We start from the raw sequence: 25507 nt of genomic DNA, 5'->3' as shown, positions 1-25507 counted from the left end.
GAGGGTTGCGATCCGTTGCCGGACACGGAAAAAGACAAAAGACAAAAAAAAAAAGAAAGGAGGTGGAGGAGTGAGATGGTGAACATCAGCTCAACCGGACCAACACCACCATGGAAGCTTCTCCCCAGGACCACGGCCGGTACCGTCCTGGGAGATGAGCAGAGTGAGCCCAGCGCGAGGTGTGGGCAGAGCACAGCAAGGCCTGGCAGAAGCCCTGGCCTCCAGCGCGGGCCCGTCACCACAGCACCCGGCACCTTCAGCCCAACTGCTTTGGCCGCCAGAGCCTGCTTGGCCAGCAGGTGGGTGCACTCGGGGAGCTGCAGGTGTCTGAGGATTGACAGAACCTCTGAAGCCTCCTTTCTCCATAAAGACAGCCCTGAGGTGTGACCCAGCCTCTCTCCAGGGTCCCCTGGGGGACGACCAAATTCACCCCCCGGGACTTGGCTGGAGACACAGAACTTCTGGCCCTCCTCCTCTCCCCGTGTCCCATGCTCCTCTACTGCTTTTCCTGGGGACACTTCTTAAGAAATAACTGTTACACGAATCCTCGTTTCAGTGTCTGCTCCTAGAGAATTCAGCCTAAGACCAAATAGCTGAGGTTTTCTGTCATTTACGTCCACCTTAATGCAGTGTGCTCAAATGATGCTGCTTTATGATTCAGATTCTTTGAAATTCGTTGAGATGAGTTTAGGTCCCAGCACTGGTCAATTTTCATGTATAATCCACCGATGTTTGATGCAAATGAGTATCTCCAGATACACACAGATAGAGGTAGAGACATAGACATATATGGGTAAGTATATATAACAAACCTGATATTTTGAAATATAAATTCATACTGGTTCTAGTTTACGTATTTTTGATAACAAGTTAGACACATATAAATTTAAAAGATTCTTGTCTTTTTAGCCAGTTGTTGCCACAGAGCTCCAAATGACTCTCAGGCCACCATCCTGGAAGATCTCTGGGAACCACTTTGTCAACCAAGAAAGAACATTTGCAGACAACACACAATGCCCAAGCTCCACCTCTGGAGAGGAGCCTCCATCTGTCCAGGGGCTCCTGGGGAAGCCTGGAGGAGGCTGACACCGTCAGGGCCTGGAGACCACCAAGGGAGTGCCCTCTAGAAGGAAACTACCGTGGGGCCCTGGACGGGGGTCAGGGAATGTGACTTACCGCAATCTCCGTTACTAAAATATCAGTAATACTTCCCAACACAGTGACAAAGTCGAAGACATTCCAGGCATCTCTGAAATAGTTCTAAAAAAAAAAGAAGGGCAGTTAGTGCCAGCGACTGGTGAAGGCTGTCGGGCCACAACCTACAGGTGGCCACCCCTAAGCAAGAAAGGGGTGAGACCGATAGACTCAGCACAGGACAGATGTCCACGTGCCCAGGGGGAGGAGCCCAGCCCTGCCTGCTTCCCGGGACCTGGACTGGGAGCAGAACTCAGACAGCTGAGAGGGCCAGAGCAGCCCCTCCTGGGGTGTGCCCCGAGGGCTCAGAGAATCCCCAGCTCCAAGCTGCCCTGCACAGAGGGAGCCAGAAGGACCAAGGCACGTACCAGCACCCCAAAGGCGATGATCTTCAGCACACATTCCAGGGAGAACATGGACGTGAACACGACATTCAGGCATTTCAGCATCAACTCATACTCGTAGGGCGCGTCGTAGAACTGCCAGGGAGTGAGCGCCATTGGCCACAGGCTCAGCAGCCCCAGACGCCCCACCTGTCCCATCTGGGACCACTACGACCTCCCATCCAAGCACAGTGGGCAGATGGAACTCCATGCCTGCCCGGGCCTGGGATACCCCTCCTTGCTCTGCCCCTGAGTTCTCCTAGAAGCTCCCCACTGTCCTAGACCACAGACAACAAGGGGAGAAGGGAGGGGACATCTGAGCTGACCAGGGTGAGAGGCACCTGTAGTCCTGACACAGGCCAGCAGAAGAAGGCTGACCCCCCACCGGCCTCAGAGGCAGACTCCGACCCCCAGCAGGCACCAGCCGCCCAGGGTGATGGGTCCCCACACACCTTCATCATCAGCACCACCGTGTTGAGGGCTATCATGGCCATGATGAAATACTCGAAGGGTGGAGAGACCACGAATGTCCACGTCTTATACTGGAATGACTGCTTGTTCTGGGGCATGTACCGTGTCAGGGGTTTGGCGCTGATGGCGAAGTCAATGCAAGCCCTCTGCATGGGGAGAAGGAACACCAGGGACTCAGAGGGGACACCCAGCCCTGCACCTCTGCTGCACACTGCACTGGTGCCACCCACCCTCTCGGGATCCCTGAGGAGAGACGGCAAACAGGCCAAACACTACCTCCTCCAAGCAGGCCCTGACCAGCCAGATGAGGCCTCTGTCTGTGGGTGAGGGGCCCGGGCCCTGTGCCAGCAGACGGTGGCAGGCAGAGCTGACCCAAAGAGGGATTCACGTCAGAAGGAAGGCCCGACAGCCCTGCCCGCACTGGCCATCACGGGAGCTCGCAGAGCGTCCACCCACCTCGTTCTTCTCCAGGCTGCACTCAGACATCACCTTGTCCCCCTGCTCCTGGAAGGTGATGATGATCAAGGCCACAAATATGTTGACAAAGAAGAAGGGGAACACCACAAAGTAGACCACGTAGAAGATGGACAGCTCCATGCGGTACCCAGGGCTCGGCCCCTGCTCCTCGTAGGTGGCGTCCACGGAGTGTTTCAGCACCCTGGGCCGAGAGGAGAGCGATCGTCAAGTGTCAGGCGACCCTCAGAGGAGACTGCCCCCAGGAACTCAAGACCTGCATCACGGGCATGGGGCCCAGGGTCCACTTCCATAGCAGAGCCCAGGGCGAGAGAGAGAGAGGCGAGCGTGGGGCTCCCTGCCTCAGCCAGCCCTCTTCTCCAGCCTGACCCACGCCATGAGCGGCGCCAGCACTCACATGGGCCACCCCTCTCCCGTGGACACCGTGAACAGGGTCAGCAGAGCCCAGAGCACGTTGTCGTAGTGAAAGTCGTATTTCTTCCACTGCCGTGGCTGAGCCTCCACTTCCTCTTTCTCATAATCCAGATACTGACCCCTGGGGATGGAAGCACAGGGCAGGTCGGAGGGTAAAGACAAGGATCCAGACAGCCCACGTGACTACAGTCAGCTTAGTTCCGACGAGGATGCTAAGACCACTCCACAGGGAAAGAACAGTCTCCTCAGCAGACGGTGCAAGGATAACCGAAACCCACATGCAAAAGAATGAACGTGGACGCCGACTACACTCCACAGACAAAAATGAACTCAAAATGGATTAAAGACCTAAATGTCAGAGCTAAAACTATTAAACTCTAAGAAGAAATCATAGGGGCAAAGCTTCATTTTGGAATGGATTCTTAGATATGATACCAAAATCATGAGCAACAAAAGAAAACAACAGATAAATTGGAATTCATCAAAATTTAAAAACTTTTGTGCTTCAAAGGACACCATCAAGAAAGTGACAACAGCCCACAGAATGGGAGAAAATATTTGCTAGTCTTCTACCTGATGAGGGACTTTTATTAGAGTATAAAAAGAACTATTGCAACCAAAAATAAAAAGACAAATAACCCAATTAAAAATGGTCAAAGTGGGCCGGCCCGTGGCTCACTCGGTAGAGTGCGGTGCTGATAACACCAAGGCCACGGGTTCGGATCCCATATAGGGATGGCCGGTTCGCTCACTGGCTGAGCGTGGTGCTGACAACACCAAGTCAAGGGTTAAGATCCCCTTACCAGTCATCTTTAAAAAAAAAAAAAAATGGTCAAAGGATCTCAATACATTTCTCCAAGGAAGATACACAAATGGCCATTAAGCACATGAGAAGATGCCCAGCATCATTAGTCATCAGGGAAAAGCAAACTGAAACCACGATATCGCTTCACACCTACTAGAATGGCTATAATTTCAAACAAACAAACAAAAACTGGACAATAACAAGTGTTGGTGAGGATGTGGGGAGACCGGAGCCTCATGCACTGCTGGTAGGGATGCAGAATGGGTCACCCACTTTGGAAACACGCTGGCATTTCCTCAAACAGCTAAACAGAGTCCCCATATCACCCATCAATTCTACTTCTGGGTGTTTACCCAAGAGAAATGAAAGCACAGGTTCACACGAACACTTGTCCACAAACGCTCACAGAAGCATTATTCATAAGAACCATAAGGTAGAAACAACCCAAATGCCCACTGATCGATGAGGGAATAAAATGTGGCATATCACAGAACATTCAGCCATGAGAGGGAAGGACACGCTGACACATGCTACAGCACGGATGAACCTTGCAAGTGCTGCCCTGAATGAGAGAAGCCAGGCACGAAAGACCACACATCACGATTCCCTTTACACAAAATGTCCAGAGCAGGGAAACGTATACGGACAAAACAGAAGAGTTGTTGCTTAGGGCCAGGGGTGGGGACATAGGAGGTGATCACTAAAAGATATGAGGTTTTTTGGGGGGGCGGGGGGTGATGTTCAAATGTTCAAAATTGACTGTGGTGATGGTTGCATGCATCTGTGAATATACTAAAAAGCACTAAATTATAACACTTTAAATGGATTGCATGAATAAATTGTATGATATGTGAATTATATCTCAATAAAACTGTTTTTGTTTGTTTGTTTGTTTCCTTTTTGTCTTTTTTCGTGACTGGTAACGGGATCGCAACCCTCGGTGTCACGCCTGCACCGCGCTCAACCAGTGAGTGGACCAGTCTCTATATGGGATCCGAACCCTCGGCGGGAGCGCCGCCACACCCCCAAGCGCCGCACTCTACCGAGTGCACCACCGGGCCGGCCCATTTGTTTGTTTTTTAATGGAGCCCATTCCAGTGGGGAAAGGATGACATTTCCAAATAAATGGTCCTGGGTCAATACCATCTTTAGAAAAGTTATCTTTATCCACACCTCACACAACACGCAAAAATCAACTCCAGGCAGATTGCAGATATTGATGTGAAAGGCAAAAATAAAGCTTTTAGAAGAAAACATAATAAAACATCCCTGATCTTGGGATAGGTTCTTAGAAAGGATACGAAGAGTGCTAAATACAAAAGAATAAAAAAGATAAGTTGGGCTATATTAAAATCAGGAACTTTCACCTTTAAAAGACAACATTAAAAGAGTACAAAGCACTCTACAAAGGGAGAGAAGTCTAGAATCCATAAGATCTGGCAAAAGACTCCTTCCTATCAAGGACATTAAAGAATTAAAGAATTCCTACTAATCAAACAGAAAGAGCGATAACCCACACAGGAAAATGGGCAAAGACTTGAATAGACACATCCCAGAAAAGGACATCTAAGTGGCCAGTCCACCTAGGAAAGGGGCTCGACCTTGGTGGTCGTCACACAAGTGCAAATTAGACAACTGAAATATCACTGCATCCAGCAAGGCCGAAAAGCAAGACAGAACGCACAGAGCGTCAGCAGGGATGGGGAGTGACGAGAGCCTTCCTCTGTGCTGCAGGGAATATGACTTCCCATGAGCATTTGGTGCATCGACTAAAGCTGAATACAGCGCAGTCCACGACCCAGAGATTCTACTCTCAGACTGACACACGTCCCAGAAATGTGCACACTGCTCACAATAGACAGTGCACATGGAGCGTCACAGCAGCACTGCTCATGACAGTGCCAAACTGGAAACAGCCCAAATGCCATGAGTCATAGACTGGATAAATAAGCTGTGGGATATTCACACAGAGACTATTACACACCAGACACGACTGGGACCATCACTGTGCAGGCGGGAAGGAGCTGTCCCCACTGCCTTGCTCAGGGTCCACAGAGGTGGCCACCTCTGCTTCCCCTAGTCCCTCCCCAAGGGTGCCTCTCCTGTGTGCTCTGAGGGTAGGACTGGACCCAGGAAGACCTGAGGCCTTGCATGAACAGTGACTGCAGCTGCGGCCCTGGGCAGCCTTCTTACCTTATGGGCCACTCTGGATCTCTAGGGTTTTCAGAACCCCTGGCAATGCCTTAGTGCCCACCGTGAGCTCCCCGGATCCCTCAAAACATGGCTGGTCCCTGACCTTGCTGAGGAGGAAGTGATGGGAGCCCCTGCTGTGGCACTGAGACAGGCACACTCTTCTCTCTTCGGTGGTATTACCGGCACAGCCCAAGCAGGCCCCTCCCCAGCCCTCAGTCAGTGTCCCTCCTGCTTTGCAGTGGAGTCTCCCCAGCCATGCGACCAGCCCCACCTGGTCCTGAGAACTCCAGGTGTTCTCGGGATCATGGGGCTGCATGCACAGACCCCACCCTGCCTCAGTTTACCTGCAGTCCCTCTCCAGCTCCTTGGATTCGTCAGTGCAATAGAAAAACTTCCCTTTGAAGAGCTGCACCGCAATGACGGCAAATATGAACATGAAGAGCATGTAGACAATCAGGATGTTGAGGACGTTCTTCAGGGAGTTCACCACACAGTCAAACACAGCCTGTGGGAAGAGGGGGGGGCCATGAGGGAGGGGGAGGGGCAGTGGGAGGAGCAGAGCCACGTGGGAGGGGTGGCGTCATGGGGAGGAGCCACGTGGGGGCAGAGTCACAGGAGGGGCAGAGCCATGAGAAAGGGGTGGAGCCACAGGAGGGGCAGAGCCACGAGAAATGGGTGGACCCACGGGAGGGGCAGAGCCACGAGAAAGGGGCGGAGCCACAGGAGGGGCAGAGCCACGAGAAAGGGGCGGGGGCACAGGAGGGGCAGAGCCACGGGAAAGGGGCGGAGCCACAGGAGGGGCAGAGCCACGAGAAATGGGTGGACCCACGGGAGGGGCAGAGCCATGAGAAAGGGGCGGAGCCACAGGAGGGGCAGAGCCACGAGAACGGGGCGGAGCCACAGGAGGGGCAGAGCCACGAGAAAGGGGCAGGGGCACAGGAGGGGCAGAGCCACGAGAAAGGGGCGGAGCCACGAGAAAGGGGCGGAGCCACGGGAGGGGCAGAGCCATGAGAAAGGGGCAGAGCCACAGGAGGGGCAGAGCCAGGGAGGCACGGAGGCAAGAATGGGACCAAGACAGAGGACAGGGCAAGGCAGGGCACGTACAGTCTCAGAACCTCGGTCCCACTAAGGCCCAGACCACCCTTAAGGGCTCACTCCAGGATCCTGCAAGGCCCTCAGGCCAGCTGCCTCGACACAGAAAGCTGACAGGCACTGTGTCTCTCTCATGAACGAGTCTCCTTGGCCTTGATGGATGCTTAGGGCGACCGGCCTTTCAGGTTGGATGACCAGGCTGAGCTGCTGTGGGCGGGGCCAGCCTCCTGCCCTGCACCTGGGCCCTGCCAGCAGGTCGCACTTTTGACACAGAAAGCTGACAGGCACTGTGTCTCTCTCATGAACGAGTCTCCTTGGCCTTGATGGATGCTTAGGGCGACCGGCTGCTGTGGGCGGGGCCAGCCTCCTGCCCTGCACCTGGGCCCTGCCAGCAGGTCGCACTTTGCCCCTGCCCATCAGAGGGAACTGATGTGGGACAGACTAAATGCTGTGGCCCAGCTCCAGGACAGGGACTTTGAGGTGTCCTGTGGCCCTGGGATGACCGTTGTGTTACCACTGCCCCCAGGTTTTCTCTCAGGTTCTTCCCCACCTGGAAGCTCAGCATTCCCTGTGTCCTCAGTGCTGCTCTCAGAGTTGAGGAGATGCCTCGCAAGCTGTCCTGCTCTAGCTATGACAGACACTGCCTGGCACACTCCAGATGCCAGCAGCTGCCTCAGCAAAAGCAGCCACTGCCTGCTTGCACAGCACCCTCTACCTGCCACGCAAGGCGCAGCTCCGCACCTGGACCCAGAGGACCTCTGGATGCCTTTCCAGGCCACCTCCCATCCCTCCCTTCACACACGGCTTCTAAGCAAACTTTTCTCTGTAATTCCCATGTTGCCTAATGTCTCCAAAGCAGGAATGTCCAAGCTGTTAATAACAGTACTTACTGCATAAAGGTTTAAAGTATTAGAGTTAAAGCATAAAAAGCATTTTGCACAGTGCCCAGCACAAGCTCAACAATTATTAGATTTTAGCACAATGCTAAGTGTTTGGGGTGACACTCTTCCTTTATCCAGGACTTCAGCCATGCCCATACGCCAGGGCCCAGCCCAGCAGCCAACTTCCTGGAGCCCCTGCCCTGATGGTATCTTCCCTTCACAACCCTCTGCCTCTCCCAGCAGCCCCTTCCTCCCTGTACTGCAGCTGCTGAAGGAAACACCCTGTCCCATCTGGTGCCCCTGGGCTAAGGAAGAGGATTCCCACAGGAGCTGGGAACAAGCTCTCCTTGGCAGAGGGGGGCTTATAGCTGAGCGAGCCTGTTCCCCCCAGCCCCAAAGGTGTGTGATCTGAGAGGACACACGCACATGTACTGCACATGTGCACATCTGCACACGCTCATGCCTGCGTGCACACACACACACGTGCACACACATGCGTGCACTCATGCACAGCACACCCCTCAAGCCCCAACTCCTGGCTCCAACCTTGAGCTTGGGCAGCCGTTTGATGGTCTTGAGGGGCCGCAGGACGCGCAGGACTCTCAGGGACTTGATGGTGCTGATGTCTTTCCCTTTGGATCCTCTAGAAGGAGAAGCCACAGATGCAGACAGGCAGGGGGCGAGGGAGGCCTGGCTCCCATGCAGCCCACCGGGGTCTGGCTCACACTCCCTGTCCACATTGTCTCAGGCCCCAGGGTAGAGGACCCAGGGGCAGAGAGTCCTTGCCCTACAAGCACCAGGCCACTGCATCTCTTCCCATGGACTGCCTGGCTTGGGTCTCATCTGAGGACAGGGCCTCCTGGTGTACAGGGAGAGCTGAGCTTCCAGATGGGAAGAACCCATTCTCCCAGACCATGCATCACCCCAGCGCTCCCGACACCCACCCCCAAATCAGCCTCCAGGAATAAAGAGGACACAAGGGCCCTGCACAAGGACTGCAGACCTGACAGGGGAAGTACACAAGCCTATCCTTTAGTGTTAGAATCTTCTGGAAAGGGAGTAAGGGGGGCTGGTCAGGCCTCTGCCCTACAGACTTCCCCGCCTGTCCTTCTTCAGCTGCCTTGACACTCCTCCCGGTGACAGAAAGGAAAAGGGACAGGAGAAAGGAGAGTAAGAAAGAGGCAAAGTCAGACAAACACAGAGGCGATTCGACAGGCAGGGTGGACAGAGAAAGAAAGATAAAGCACGGGGGTGCATACGGGGACGGGGTGAGCTGCGGAGAGAGGACAGGGAAAGAGCCACCGAGGGCGGGGGGGAAGCAGACAGAGGCTCCAGTGCGATTACGAAAGCAGCAGACAGAAAACCTCAGGCAGGGGAGGGGACGTAAGACAGGAAATCAGGTAAAGAAAATTCCAGGCACTGGAAGCAAGCTCCGAAGTGCAGGATCAGTGGCCCAGATCAGGGCCCCTCACAGAAGAAGCCAGAGCAAACCCATGGCTGCCTCGGCCTGTCTCTGGGGGCTGGTCCTCCCACCAGTGTCAAGGGGAGGCTCCTTGCTAAGGACGCCCATTCTCAGAAGCAAAGCCACACCCTGCTCGGTGGGGTGGGAGCTGAGGCCTCAGGATTGGGTGGGATTCGCTTTGCTCAGAGGGACCTTCCCACCAAGCTCCCTGGGGAGTGCCCTGCACGTGGGGCGCGGCCCTGCCCCCGTCGTCTTCCTTGGGCTCCAGCTCAGCTCTGGGGCGGAGGGGGCAGTGAGAGGGACAGCCCAAGCCCAGGCCATTGTCATGGTGAAAGCCGGGCTCAGACACCGCAGCCCCTTGCCCTGCCCCCAGCCATGGCCTCCACTCCAGAGTCGGACCAAAGCCTGGGAACACCAGGAGAAGAGGGGACAGTGGGGGCTGCAGACCCTCACCAGGGCAGGCAGAGGTGGGAGGGAGGGGACACTGCTGTCCCCCTGGGAGGCAGCTTCAGCCTCTGTGCGGAGGGAGCAGCCGCTCAGGGCCCGCTGTTGCCTCTTGCTCTGAGGCTGGGTCTCTGGACCTTGCCCCTTCCCCTCCTCCTAACTGGGGACATCTCTGAAAACCCTAGCTGCAGCGTCCTCATTCCCAAGGCCCTTGCTGATACTCTGGCAAAGCTGTCACTTCCTTCATCATAGACTAAGACACGAACAGGAAATGCTGGGAGTTGCTGGGGTCCAGCATGAAGGGGAAAGAGAGGAAAGCAAGCCACATTTCTAGACAGGAGCCACATGGGGAAGCATGTTGGGACGTCCAGCATCCTGAGGCCTTGGTCACCACTGGTGGCTCCCGCCCAGAGCCCTCACTGCCCTCCAGACTGACGTTCCCAGCCTCCAGCACTCGCTGGGACACCCTGCTCGCCAGGAACTGCTCACCAAGGGCTAACTATGCCCAGCCCCAGCCCCGGCTCCCAACCCGGCCCCCAACCCGGCTCCCAAAGGCATGGTAGGAACATGTGGCCTGGGGACATGGCTCTGGGCAGCATGCAGCCCGGACGGACAGGGTGGAGGTGGGTGAGCAGGAGGTAGAGCCATGGCTGTGTTGTGATGTCGGGGCGGTGCGAGGGGAGGGAGGAAACGCATTACCCCATGAAGCTCCTACCGAGAGTCCAGCAACGGGGAGACAAAGAGAACAGAGTCAGTGGCGCTTGCGGACGGAGCGCAGGCCCCCATCCCGGCACCGCCGTCCCAGTGGGCTCAGCAGGGGAAGACCAGGGGTCTTCCTCGTCTCTGGATCGCACCCCACAACTCCTCTCTACCTCCCCAGACCCAGCCACAGGAGGGCCGATCCAACACCCCAGCAGGGGAAGATGCCCCCAGCTCTGGCTGGGACAGAAAATACGGAGGTGTCCTTGGGTCAGGCACTTGCTTCAAAGCAGGTAAAATCCCTCCAAAGGACCCCACAAGGCAGATGCCAAATAAGCCAGAGACTGTGCACCCAATCGAAGAACCACAGGGCTCATCAGGGACAGATGGGTCTCTCATCCTCTTAACCCCATGCAGCCCGGCCCCAAGCAGGCAGGGATGGTCCTGTCTGGGCAGTTACAGAGCCACAGAGAGCCCAGGGAGGTGGATGGGGGAGCCTCTCTGTCCTTCCCACAGCCCCCACATTCTATCACAGCTCTGGGGGCTGCACCCAGTTAGACCCAGAGCAGATGTGGTTACTTACGAGAAGGCAAATGCCACCAGGGCCCCACTGACCACGATGAAGTCCAGAATGTTCCACAGGTCCCGGAAGTAGGCTCCAGGGTGCAGCAGCAGTCCCAAGTCGATCATCTTCAGGGGAGAAACACACTTTAGGATGCATAATATTCCAGAAAAGAGAGCAGGGCCAGGCCCCAGAGTCATGAGGGAAAACAGGGCTCTAGGTCACACCCCGCCCACCAGCGGAAGGCTCAATGCAATTTATTGTGCACACGTATGTGCACACCTGTGACCTCAGTGGGCCTCCAGACCTCAACGCCATAGCCAGCTCGTGTCTGCTGAGATCCTGCCGGGGCTCCCAACTTCCTCCATCCCCATCTGCTCCTCCGTCGCTGGGCTGCAGGCCCACCCACAACCCCAGGGAGCTCGCACGCCGCCCAGACCCTCAGAGGGAGGGCTCAGTGCAGCGGGAAGCAAAGCTGGTGGGGCACATGGGCCTCCACTCACATCCTGGCTCTGCCACTCCTTGTGCTGTGATTTCTGGCAAGTACCATAACCTCTCTAAGCCTCGGCTTCCTGATCTTTAAAATGGGGCTGATGATGCCTACCCCACAGAATTTTGCAAGAGTACGTGAAATAGCAGAGATAACACGTTCACGCCCCAGTTGTAAGTGCTGTAGATGTAAAAGCTACCCCGAGTGCACACATGTGGGCCACACACACCCTAGATAACACGTTCACGCCCCGGTTGTAAGTGCTGTAGATGTAAAAGCTACCCCGAGTGCACACATGTGGGCCACACACACCCTACGGTGCACTGAAGTCATGAACGCGCACGTGTGTGTGCAAATACACACAAGGACCACGCTTAGACGTCGATAAAGGATCACCTCGTGTCAGTAATTAGAAATGGAAGGTTAAGGTTGCGAAGAAATGGTAGACTCTTACTGTAGCATCAGACAAGCACTAGATCCCCTTCCCCAAGGTCTCGTTCTCCTGCACCCTGTGTCCCTGGCCCCTCTTTGCGTCACAAGACACTCCTGGAAGAGGGCTGAGGCACAGGTACACTCTCCGGAACATGTCACATACGTGCAGCAACGCCCACATGTCCTCACACGTCTGTGCACCCATCTCAGTCGCAAGGGAGGGTGGGAAGCACCAGGGTCACCGGGGCCGTGCATCTCACCTTTATCACCATCTCAAAGGTGAAGACGCCTGTGAAGATGTAATCCATGTATTTCAGAGCCTAGGACCAAAAGGAAGGTTATTCTCAAAGGCTAAGCTGGAAGCCTGGGCCGGGCCAGGCCAGGGCCACCTCGGTGGCTCCAAGTTGTTCCTCCAGGCAACAGTTTGGGGAGAGAAGACTCAGGCAAGTGTCACTCTGGGAATGGCCCCCTCTGGCCACAGCCCTCACTCTGGCCCTGGGATGTCCCAGCTCTGCCCATCTGCAGCTCGGGGGCTGGATAAGGTGGCTTCGCCAGGCCTTTGGTCCCACACTCCCAGAGGGAAGGACAGACAGAAGGAGGAAGGGTGTTGGTGAGAAGACAAGATCCCAGCACCACCCAACCGCTCAGGAGTGTGCCCACTGGCACCGCCACAGCCCGATGGTGGCCCGGCCACCAGAGCCACTCACGTTGTTCCTGGGCGAGTCTGTGCGCACAGGGTCCTCAGCAGCCAGGGCAATGCTGCTCAGGGCAATGACCACGAGAATGACCATCTCGAAGTACCGCATCGTCACAATGTAGTGGCAGAAGCGGCGGAGCCTGTGGGGACAAACAGGTGGCCATGATGAGTGGGGCTGTGCTTGGCCCCTCCCTGCAGAAAGAGCCCTCACCGGCTGCCTGTCCCTGCGTTTGGGGGACAGTTGCCAGGTAACCGATGGAGCCGAGGCTCTTGAGGGGCGTCTTAAGGGGTGGGAAGGCAGCAGAAACCTCCAGCAGGCTCAGCAAACTGCAGCTCACAGGCCAAGTTGTGCGGAGCCTCTCGTGAGAGGAGACTTGTTGGCACATGGCTACGCCTATCAGTCCTCTGCCATCCGCAGCCGAGTCGAGCAAGGCCACGGAGACCTCACAGCCCCGAAGCTGACAGTATTGACTGCCAGCCCTTTACGGGAAAGGCTTGCTGCTGGCAGGATGGAGGCTGTTGTTCAGAGGGAAGTCACTAAGCAGCAACACCTCTGCAGAGAGCAGGCCTCCCTGCGCTAGGACGCTCTCTGGGGCCCGTGCTGGGCACATGGCGGTGCGAGCTTGCGGAACTGCATATGAACGCACTCGACACGCCTGCCATCTGCTCCAGTCGCCTGTTCACCTGGCTTGCTTGGCCAACACTATTGAGCATCTGTTCTGTCCAGGCATGTGCTGGACACTGGGGACACAGAGGTAAACAGGACAGGTGAGTCGCTGGCCTCACGAAGCTCCACTCCAGCAGGTAAGACCCCAGGAAACAGACACAGGAGACTCTCAGATGCTGACCAATGCTGCAGCGCAGCAGCAAACGGTGACCAGGAGGTCATGACCAGGAGGACAGAGCCACTGGCGGAGCGGGTGGGCTGGCCAGCCCTCCCACCCTCGCGAGGGACGTGCACGCAGAGCGCGACCTCTGCCCCCTGCTCCCCTGCCTTCGTGGCACATCCACTGCCCACCAGCTCCTCCAAGCTCTTCCTCTCACCAACACCCACACATGCCCAAGGACCTTCCATCTCAGACGACCTCCCACTTCTCTTCCTTCCCTGAAGGGACCCCATGCTCATCTCCTCATCCGCCAACCTCTGTCACCTGGCTCTGCCCCCACGTCTGCAGAGCTGCTCTTCCTGGGCCCACCAGTGGCCCACTGACTCTTCATGCCTGGACACTTCTCTCTCCTTAAAAGAGACTCCTTTCCTTCTAATTCAACAGCCACCCAGTCCAGCCGGTGGCTGGTCCCCCCACTCGGCTCTACCCTGGCTCAGACCCCTGAGTCACCTGGTCATGAGAAGCGCCAGCTGCCCGGGCTCTGCAGGAGCTGCAGGCTGGGCCCCCAGCAGCACTGCTGGTCCTGGTGACTGCACCGCCTTCCAGCCGAACGTCCAGCAGAAACTGGACATCGTCCAGGACACGCCCCTCCCCTCCCACAGCTAACTTATCTTATGTCTCTTACTAACTTGTCTTGTTTGTTGTCTGTGTCTCCTACAAGCATGTCAGCGTAGTAAGGACAGGGGTTTGTCTGTCTTGTTCACTCCTGTGCATTCCAGCACCTAGAGTGCCACCTGCCACATCAATACTGGTTGGATTAATGGAAGCACCTGGACTGATGAGTGATGACGGATGCGTGACAGACAGACACTGGAGAGCGTGCACGAACAGACACACAAACAAAGATGACACGCACACGTGTGCACAGTGGGGATAAAGGGGGTCCATGTGTGCAGAGACGAACAGGCCCGCGGGGCAGCGAAGAGCACAGGCTCTGGAGCTCACCGTCGGCATCCGAGCCCTAGAGCCACCACTGAGACTGATGGCTGCGTGACTGTGCACGAGTCACAGAACTTCCTGTGTCTGCACATGAGGTCATGAGGGTGTCCCTCATGGGACTGCTGCGAGGACTGGAGATGTTCACACCTATGAAGTGCGTAGAACTAGTCCCTGCTAGGGTGCATGTCCAGTGCCTCTGGCTACTGTGTTCATGACGGTTGTGACAAATGGGTGAACGGGACCCCCATGTGCACGGGCAGGGGAAGGAGACTCACAGGTTGGCAGGGCTTAGGCAGAACAGGGAGTTGTACGGGACGATAGGCCGGGGGCCACTCCTCAGCACAGCATCCACTTCCACCTCCTTCTTCCCCTCTGCTTGGCTTTCCAGGTCCACGTTACCACCTACAAGGACACGGGCCACCAAGTCAGGGTGTGCTGCACCTGAAGCCCCTGTCACGTGGTCTCTCCCAGTTCCATCGCCATGGGCGAGTGAGGCAGGTCTTCATGGCTTCCCAGGGAAGGGTGTGTGGCTGAGAACACAGCTTCACGTGGTCAGAGCATGTCGGAGGTGAGTGACGGCCAGGACCACAGCCAGAACCAGAGGTCTGGGGCCGCCTGCCGCGGAGACCCTAACACACCCTTCCTCACCTCTTGCTTTGCCAGGGTTGCGGGGGACAACACCAAGCCCAGTCCTGCACCGTGCTGTGGGCCTCTCTGCCCCCGTGTGGGCAGAGCCTGGTGACAACTTCCCGCAGCCTCTGCAGGGATCTTGGGCTGGCAGGACGAGAGGAACAGGGCTGGCTTTGGACCCCCAGACCTGCAGATGCTCCCCTGGACCTCGTCATCCTGTCTTGCCTGGCCTGGAATTTTCTCCCTCTTGACCCTGGAGAAGGGCCCTGCCATGCCAGGGAGTTCAGAAGGACATTGTGGCCCAGGGAGGACCTGCAGCCCCTCTGCTCACAGCCACTCTCCCTGTGGCCCCCATGCATCACCCCCAATGCCCATCCTCTGCTCTTAGCACCCCACAGCTCTGCTCCCACAAATCAAACTTTCCCGGGTTAAAAGGGCCTTTGTTCTATTTTAGGTAAATTTTGTTGTCCTTGTACAGGACTTTTCTCACAAAGATTCTTTTTTTTTAAGTATCCTAATATACATTTCAATTTTGTGGGTGACAGTTCCTGAGACCTCAGGACTCCAGGGAAGACGGTGCAACGACTGGGACCGCCTCCCACGGCTGCATCTCATTTTTACTTCTTTAGAGAAACACGAACACAGAGGATGTTAAAGAGCAACAGGAATGAGGGTGCTTATCCCAGAGCCTGCCACAGAGACCAAAGCTCTGAGCCGTCCCCTCAACCACTGGCCATTTCCAAGTCCTGCAGAGAATGGATGGGCCAAAGGAAAAAGCCTCGAGCTGAACATGGAAATAGCTAAAGGTCTACACCACTAGGGCTGTTAGCTCCGAGCTAAGACAACCTGTCCTCACACACTAGTGCAAGTGGTCTTAGTGACCACTTTTGAAATGGGCACCATCAAATTTCCCTGCTGAAAATGCAATTCGTATAACCTCCTGAGAAAGCAGTTTGCCATTATGTATTTAAAATCCTAAAAAATTCTATTAAGTTATAAGACATTATCTCTTAAGAAAGTTAAGCATGCACACAAAAATCTGTATTCACAAAAGTGTTTGTTATAAGTTCTTATAACAAATTATAAGATCTTAGAACAAATTATATATGTTCTATAAGTTACAGTAACAAAAAAGTTATAAAACACACTACCACAGATCAGCTGAATAAAATATGCAATATTTACATGAAGCACCATACTATGGATATTACAAATGCCTGCAAAGAGTTTAAACGACATAAGAAGAGGCTTATGATATGGTAAGTTAAAAAAAATTTTTTTAAAAAGAACAGGCTACATATTTGTGCATCCCAGATGAGCTCAACTACAGAAAACAGCAAACATACAGGGAGAAAAACAACACCAAAGTGGTGACCATGGTGATCTCAGAATGGCTTTCTGACAGTAACTTTAAATTTTTTCACTGTACCTTTAACATTTAAGAAATGTTTCCATGATGAGCATATATTACTTTAAAGTAAGAAACATTTATTACTTAAAACCATACCTTTTCAGACTCCTCCACAATAGCAATAAAGCAAACCCAAGAATAAGCAAACTGGGAAAAAAGAACCAAATCTGGACTCAATGAAGTGTTTTGCTGCTCAAAAGAAACAGAACAAAGATGCCAGCGCCTGGAATAGGCTCTTCTTGTTTGAAATATATTTACTATAACAAAACCATAGGAAAAAACATACATTAAAGCAAAGTGGAACAAGAAAAAAGGGAAAGGATCAAAACAAAAACTGCAACAGATCAAGTAAATTCACTGATAGAAACAGGGTATTAAAAAAAAAAAAAGACTCAGTAACCAAAATTGAACCCCTGAAATAGAAGACACTAAGTCAAGTGAGATGTTACCTGCAGAGGGGACTAAAGAAAGAGGAGAAAAGTCTCAAAAACAGCCGCACGCCAGGCATGGCCCAGGTGCTCTGTTCCCTGTAACAGCACACATTTGCATGTGTGATCCCTTTTCCAGATTAAGAGACTAAGATGGAACTGAGGCATTACCTTGTGGAAAATGATCTACTAATGCTGGGGTAAGAGCCCTGCGCTCTCTGCAAGGTAGGAAAGCTAAATGAGATGCCTGCATTACAACACACGTCTAACAGGGGCTGAAGTGAGTCTAGCCTGGTGGTACCCTGGGCTTCCGGAAAAAGCAAATGCAAATCCTCTCTGACAAAAACGTTCCTCATTTGGCTCACAGAATCCCCTCAGATAAGGGGAATTTGGAGAGAATTTACACCCTATTTTCCGAAGACATCCATAGTAGAGAAAGAATGTATCTCCTATACATCTAGAATGGTATTAGCTAAGTAACATCCTCGGGAGAACTGGAAAAGTCGTCAGTCACTTTATTTTCTGTAGAGATTAATTATCTCACAAAACCCCAGTTGAGAAAGGGAGAATTAATATCAATCGCATATAAACTCAAAGTAAAATATATTGCCAAACACACAAGCAAGCAAGGTCACCATGAGTGAAAGACAGCAGGAACAACAAGCAATAGATTTATACTCCAAAGGACTTCAATCTGGGAATTTCAGGTGATATACATAAAATACTTAAGAGAAAAATGAAGGTTAAAAAATGAACAAGCAATAAAAGTCTATAAAATTGGCCCACCCCCGTCCATAAACCAGGCACAGCACCAATGCCCTGGGGCCCTGCCCGAGGGTCAGGGGCATCGAGCTGGGGACCAGACCCCCTTGCCCACAACCAGGCACACCATGAGCACCAAGGAGCATGCCAAAAACATCATCTCCACGTGGGTGGCCCACCACAGTAATCACAGCTGCCGCAAAAGTGGCTAGACGTCACAACCACCATGCAGATGGTCCGCCAGCCACTGGAGTGCATTGACACAAGGAGAGTCACCAGCAGAGACAAAGAAAAGAAGAGGACGTCTCTCTCCACAAAGCCCATTCCAGAGTGACAGAAGAAGCATCTGCTCTATGATAATATTGGGGGACCTGATCACATGTCTCAGCATTGGACAGATCATCTAGGCAACAAATCAACAGAGTAACCATTATTCTTTCGGAGGGAGAGAAGAAATCCAGGGTTATCAGAGGGGGAAGGGGAGAGGTTGGACAAGGGGCATAAAGAGTAAGTACGATTTGTAACAATATACGTACTAGTAATATTGATTTGATCAACATATGTCAACATTGAATCCCAAAAATATGTATAATCAATTATGATTCAATAAAAAAATTAATCAATTTTTTTAATTGACCCAGCACTTCAATAGCCCGTGACAGAAAAGCTTAAAATGGACTAATCCTCTTACTGAAAACAACTACCAGAGCTTAACAAAATACACAAGATATCTGTTTAAAAGCACTGGAAACCGATCAACACAGACAGAACCCAAGGAGCAACAGCCCTCGAGAGAAGGGAAGTGCAGCGAGTGATCTGACATTCACCCCAGACTTCCTGTTTGCAGTGCAAGGAAACAGAAGCCAAGCAGAAAGCAACACTGTGACTGGGACAGAAGAAAAAGATCAGAGGTTGAAGATGACAAGGGGTCTAGATCTTGAGGGGTGAAACCCCAAAGAGAACAGCAAGTCCCTCAACCAGCACACAGACTCCTCAAGTCATGGAGTGCAGGCTGCACAGAGGGTGGGTGGTCTTCTGTGGAATAAACTATGTAGCACATGTACTTCACAGGGCCTGGTTTTCCAGTCTTGCAGTTTCAGATATTGACCTTGCAAGGACTGGAAATTTTCCTCAGGCTATAAGTCTCTGGTGCAAGATAAGAAATGTGGCACAGCAGGTTGCTGGCTCAAGGACAGACTAGTTACTGATTGTTATGTAAATATACTGAGAAATACTGTAAGAAGGAATGTTTGCTAAGATCAAGCTTGTGTTGATAAGACCACTTAATTGTCTACTGGAATGTCATCTGGCTTGTTTCACTGAAAGTTACCAGCCTATATTGTTAAACTATGACCCCACCTATGTCTCTTCCTGTAACTTCCTGGTCTAGAAAATAAATGTAGGAAGAGAACCCCAATTCGGCATTAATTTCTGGCAGGAGATTAACCACTTCAGGGCCTCTCACTGCTCAGTAGAGATGAGCTTTGAGTAATCCTTTGCGTCTCCATCACCCAGGGGAAGTGGGATGACAAATCTATGGGGGGCAAAGCAACACAAAGCAACAGTCTCCCCCAGAAGCAAATGCCCGGAAGGGTCTTCATCTCACAGGAGAACGTGGGTTTAGCCTCCGAGATTAAGGCTGCAAAGGATTGATTTTGATACAGGGTGTGAATGCCAGTAGAGATTTGACCTTGCTATTCTTTTTATTAGGATTTTTCTTGCTTCTGTTAGTGCTCTTGTTCAGAGTTACACAGCTCTTGAGTCATCTGCCCAATGCTATTTTTTCTGTAGGCCTACTATCGCCGGTGCACGGCATTCTCAGAAATGCATGTATCATGTTATAGCAGGAATGTCTGTACTTCAGGAAGAAAGAAAAGCATACAAAAGAAAGGTCAGAGATGCAAGAATGAAAGGTAAGCCAAAAAATTAGTAAGCCAATAAATTGGTAAATCGGAAGAAAAAAAAGTCTCTGTAAAGTCAAAACAATAATAATACCTATTTTAAGGGCCGGCCCGGTGGCGCACTGCTACAGTACGCCGCTTGGGAGCACGGCGGCACTCCCGCCGAGGGTTCGGATCCCACATACAGACCGGTTCCCGCTCACTGGCTGAGCGAGGTGCAACACCGAGGGTTGTGATCCTGTTGCCGGTCCCCGGTCCGGTACGGGCACGACACTGAGGGTTGCGATCCGTTGCCGGACACGAAAAAAGACAAAAAGGAAAAAAATAATAATAATAATAATACCTATTTTGTGGGATTTTTTTAAAAAGTACTAACAATAACCAGGAAGTTGGGAGAAATGTGATTGAAGCTGCTGTTCTAAGGTCTTAGCACTGTTGAAAGGGAAGTTAATACATAAAATAGCTATAGATTTTGTGACACACGTGGGGTAAACTTACAAGGGCAACCACTGAAAGAAGAGAAATAGAATTTATAATTTTTAAACTAGTAGAGGGACAAATGAGATATGTAAGCAAATAAGCAGTCAAAACAATCCATTTTTCAATATTAAAAAGGAAGAAAAAAAGAAAGCATAGGAAAAATAGAACAAGTGTCACCATCTAAGATGTGTCACAATCTAAGATGGATCTAGCAAGTTCAAGTAAATTAATAGTCACAATAAATATAAGCAGACTAAACTTGGCAATTAAATGACAGAGATTATCCAACTAGATTTTTTTTTTCCTTTTTGTCTTTTTTTCGTGACCGGCAACGGATCGCAACCCTCAGTGTCGTGCCCGTACCGGACCGGGGACCAGCAACAGGATCACAACCCTCGGTGTTGCACCTCGCTCAGCCAGTGAGCGGGAACCGGTCTGTATGTGGGATCCGAACCCTCGGACGGGAGCGCCGCCGCGCTTCCCAAGCGGCGCACTATAGCAGTGCGCCACCGGGCCGGCCCCTTCCATCCAACTAGATTTTTAAAAATACAGTTATATGCAGTTTCCAGGGGACAAGCCTAAAATATAAGGCCACATAAAGGTTGAAAGTCAAAAGATGGAAAAAGATATAACTGGCAAATGCTCATAAACAAACAAACAAAACAACTCAGCTACATTCACATCTGAAAAATATACTTTAAGGCAAAAATTATTATTAAAGAGGATAACTACTTATATATTTTAATAGAAATTATTTTTTAAAAGGAAGAAATAAAAGAAAAAGTGCCCACAAAAGAAATTCAGAAACCCATAGTTACTATTTTAGAAATGTATGTAACAGTTAGTAATCTATTAGATCATTTTTTATACTATGCTGCATATTTCAAACTATTCAAAATAATTGCATTGAATACATAAATAAAAACATAAAGCAAGAGCTCACAGATCCACAGAGAGAAAGAGATTTCAATACACCTGTCTCAATTATTGATAGACCAATCAGGCAAAATATTAGTAAATAGTATATAGAATATTTGAGCAACATGACTAACAGGCTTGATTTAGCAGATTTATATATATATATATATATATATAAAACCCAGTGCTCCCAAAATTAGAGAAAACATATTTTTCTTAAGCACACCCAGAGCATTCACAAAAATCTGACCATAAAATACTTGACCATAAAGCCAAGCCATAAAGCAATTGTAAATACATCTCAAACTAACTATCAGACAGGTCATGTTCTCTAATCACAGCACAATTAGGTTAGAAATTGAGGTAATAATCAGAAACAAAAAGATTAACTACAATTTTAATTTTACACTTGGAAATTGAAAAACAGACTTTAAAGAATTAATGGGTCAAAAATGATATATTCATGGGCCGACCCCGTGGTGCACTTGGGAGAGTGCAGCACTGGGAGCGCAGCGACGCTCCCGCCGCGGGTTCGGATCCTATATAGGAATGGCCGGTGCGCTCACTGGCTGAGTGCGGTGTGGGTGACACCACACCAAGGGTTGCGATCCCCTTGCCGGTCACGGAAAAGACAAAAAAAAAAAGATATATTCACAGATGGTACAACTGTGTCTACCTAAAAATAATCTACAGAAAAACTATTTAGAGTAGTAACAAGAGAGTCTATTTGGCAACTCTGTGGCTGACCACAAAATCAACAGATAAAAACTGTATTTCTATACAGTAGGAGCAAATGATTAGAAAGTAGAATTTTTAGGGGCCGGCCCGGTGGCGCACTCGGTAGAGTGCGGCACTTGGGAGCGTGGCGGCGCTCCTGCCGAGGGTTCGGATCCCATATAGAGACCGGTCCGCTCACTGGTTGAGCGCGGTGTGGGCGCGACACCGAGGGTTGTGATCCCATTACCAGTCACGAAAAAAGACAAAAAGGAAAAAAAAAAAAAGTCCACCAAAAAGCCTGAAGTCAATAAAAAACCCAGTAGCAATGACCACAGGTATGGTCTTCAAACACGGTTTCTTATCAAAGGCACCATCTGGGCCAGCTCTACCAAGCAGACCGTGAGACGTGCCTGATGAAGGATGTGCTCCCAGAAGAGACCAGACGGGACCAAGAGAAGGACCGGGACGTGACGAAGCCGAGCAGGAGTGCAATTCCAGCGGACGTCCTGCAAAAGGGAGCCTGAGCCCCCACGGGGCACTCTGGGCTCCCAACTAAACTTCAGAGTTGTCCTGACCTGAAGCCACAGCGCCGGGCACCTCTCATTGGCCGAGGGCCACCCGGGGGATGTAAACTGCCCTGAACTGCAGCAGCTCCGCACTCCAATGGCAAATCCTCCGAAGAGGAGCAGAAGGTGTTCAGCCACGGGAGGCAAAGATGCGCCGAGGAAAGGGAAGGGAGACCCACAGGAGGGACAGCAGAGCCCAAGGTACAAGTCTTCCCAGAGAGACGGCCAGTTCCAGGTCTGTGGCAGGAAATGTACAAAATGATCCTGGAACATGTCATAGATGAAAACCAGAAAACTGCTGTCAAAAACTACTACGGGCATGTGAGAAGAGCAAAAAAGCCAACTTTAAGGGTCTCCCACTGGACAAGATGGGACAAGTTAAGCGTCAAAAGTAATACAGGTAGTGATTCCAAAGGACTAACACACGTCAAATACATTAAAACCAAAATTTCGTAATAATAGTTTTCTTAAATCTCTCACTGGTCACGTTTGGAATTGCTAGGGCACCCTGATTCGTTATTTTGAAAATTCGTAAATAAAGGGACAGAATCAAGCATGCATCTTTCTCAATACAGACACAAACTGCATTTCAGAGCAACCAAACAGTTGATAAGATCTTACCATCCTTCCTTGCAGAAAAAGCTAGAATAATAAACACACAAAGAATAAGAAAATTATAAATTCACCATTTAGTGACTCTTACTGAACCATAGACTTGGGTAATAATCATCAGTGTCACTAGAGCCATCAGGGAAAGGCTCACGAAGAACTTTTCAATGGGAGGGTCAGGCTGAACCCACGGACCTGTCTTCATGTTGCCCAGAGAGAAACCAGACATCGCGGCTCCTGACACAAGGCAGCAGGAAGTGACAGCACCAGTGACAACGCTTTCCAAAAGAACTGAACTTGCTTCTTTCTAACCAAGGCCCTAGATCTGTGGTTCACAAACAGGGGTAATTGTGGCCATGTCTAGAGACATCTTTTTGTTGTCACTTCTTGAGGGTGGTACTGGTATCTAGTGGCAAGAGGCATGAAACGCACAAGACAGCCTATGACACCAATATCACAGCAGTGCCAGGGGTCAAAAGCCCTCTGCCAGGTCTAATTACCAGTTAAGAGGATACACTGAAGATGGAGGGATGTACTAAGGGACACCACAATGCAATCAACCAAACCCGGAATGTGGGAGAGACTGCAGGATAAACGGCACGGGGTCTCCAGCAAATAAATGGCACAAATAAAAAGAAAAGGGGGAGACTTTTTATAGAGGAAAAGAGACTTAGATTAAGTAAAGTCAAGTGGGTAAATCTTTTCTGGATTCTAACTCAAAGCGCCTGTAAGAAGTTATTTTTGAGATAACTGGTAAAATTTGAATGTGGAATAGGTATCAGATAATATTAAGGAATTATTATCAGCATTGCTAAGAGTACTGATGCTACTACGACTATGCTAAATCGTTCATTGTCAGAGATGCTCACTGGCATTTTAATACCTAAAATGATACACAAGAAAGCAAGAGACACACGTGAGGTGAGATGGGCAAAACGTGGGTAACTGCTGAGGGCGGGGGGCAGGACGTGGGGGCTCGTTACACTCGTCTACACTTTCCCACGTGTTCAATTTCTCATAATAAGAAAGGTTTTATTTATGCAGCCACAGAGAGAAGACAGAGCCATACAAAGGGACCACAATTTAGACTAACGACTGGCTTCTTCTTGATCTGAAATACAAGGAGTGATGAATTATGAGAAGAAATTATCAAATCAACAGCAAAAAAAAAAAAAAAAAGGGAAAAAATCCCAATACCACATAAAGTAACCTCTGCCATTTGGAAATTCAAAACCATATTAATAAATAACTCCTGAATCAAAACTTGTAATATACAACGAAACAAAAAAAAAAAAAAAAAAAGGGAAAAAATCCCAATACCACATAAAGTAACCTCTGCCATTTGGAAATTCAAAACCATATTAATAAATAACTCCTGAATCAAAACTTGTAATATACAACGAAAATAATTCGTAGAGTAAAACTTAATGCCTTAAACACACTAGCAACGTAGAAAAGCTCAAATGTCATGAGCTGAAAATACAAAAAAATAAATTGGAGAGGGCCGGCCCGGTGGTGCACTGCTACAGTGCGCCGCTTGGGAGCGTGGCGGCGCTCCCGCCGAGGGTTCGGATCCCACATACAGACCGGTTCCCACTCATTGGCTGAGCGCGGCGCGGGCGCAACACCGAGGTTTGCGATCCCGTTGCCGGTCCCGGTCCGGTACGGGCGCGACACTGAGGGTTGCGATCCGTTGCCAGACATGAAAAAAGACAAAAAAAGGAAAAATAAAATAAAATAAAAATAAACTGGAGAAAGAACGTTACAATACAGGTAAAGAAAGTAGAAGAAAGGAAATAATGAATAACAACAGAAATTAATGAAACAGAAAACAATACATACAGAAGATCGGGAAAGACAAAGATTGAGGCCTTGATAGACAGACCTTTAGGGAAAGAAGCGTTTATCAAAGGAAGGACAGATGGAGGGACAGAGGAAGTGAAGGACACTAGAAATGTGAAAGTGCCACGACTACTAATCTAGCAGACACTACAAAGCTAGTAAGAAGCTGGTTCCTGTAGACATGGGCATGACCTGCACTCAAACGTCTCCCCAGATCCTCCATAAACTGTGTGGTCAATAAGGAGAGAGAACAGAATCACCCACAGTCCGCAGCTACAGCACGAGGGAAATGAAAAGACTACAAACTTGAACTCACATCCAAGCGGGGAAATAAACACCTGCGACCTGCAGACTCGGGCAGAGACGGCATGGAGGGCGGGGAGAGTGCCCCAGGACCCTCGTGATGGTGGCGTCTGGACCCCAGCTGGAGTCCTCCTTGGAAGAGAGGGCCCACCTTAGGCAGAGAAACATGAAGAGCGGGTCTGGGACCTGGGCGGTCACAACACTGGATCTGGGGACTTGACAGGAAGGGGCCTGGAAAGTACACGCGACTGCAGGTGGCAACCTGGACACTGCTTTTGTAGGACAAAGAAATTCTTCAAAGGGAAAGGTGTACTCTGGTGGCTTAGTGATGAGATGCAAGTAGCCGAGGTCAAGGAGCCCACAGAGGTGTGTGATATTATCAAAGGATCCGAGCTAGACAGACCCCCCCCCCCCCCCCCCA

At 50.9% G+C, this 25507-nt stretch overlaps 1 protein-coding gene across 2 annotated transcripts in view; it reads right to left on the bottom strand.

Annotated features, from left to right (window-relative positions):
- The window catches only part of LOC103604574 (voltage-dependent N-type calcium channel subunit alpha-1B), a 96274-nt gene that overhangs the window by 58968 nt on the left and 11799 nt on the right, over positions 1–25507 (bottom strand). For both annotated transcript variants that reach the window (XM_008589148.1, XM_008589147.1), the window contains exons 2-13: positions 14795–14921; positions 12704–12833; positions 12257–12316; positions 11096–11202; positions 10513–10524; positions 8454–8550; positions 6279–6439; positions 2920–3057; positions 2505–2706; positions 2030–2194; positions 1563–1673; positions 1177–1260 (exon numbers count right to left, since the gene is read on the bottom strand). In XM_008589148.1, the coding sequence (XP_008587370.1) occupies positions 1177–1260; positions 1563–1673; positions 2030–2194; positions 2505–2706; positions 2920–3057; positions 6279–6439; positions 8454–8550; positions 10513–10524; positions 11096–11202; positions 12257–12316; positions 12704–12833; positions 14795–14921 (1394 nt within the window). The remainder of the gene's footprint in view (positions 1–1176; positions 1261–1562; positions 1674–2029; positions 2195–2504; positions 2707–2919; positions 3058–6278; positions 6440–8453; positions 8551–10512; positions 10525–11095; positions 11203–12256; positions 12317–12703; positions 12834–14794; positions 14922–25507) is intronic.

Source organism: Galeopterus variegatus, unplaced genomic scaffold, assembly GCF_000696425.1.
Source record: "Galeopterus variegatus unplaced genomic scaffold, G_variegatus-3.0.2 Scaffold5251, whole genome shotgun sequence".
NCBI classification, from domain to species: domain Eukaryota; kingdom Metazoa; phylum Chordata; class Mammalia; order Dermoptera; family Cynocephalidae; genus Galeopterus; species Galeopterus variegatus.
Note: the sequence above shows the minus strand (reverse complement) of the source record. Positions and strands in the feature narration are given on the sequence as shown.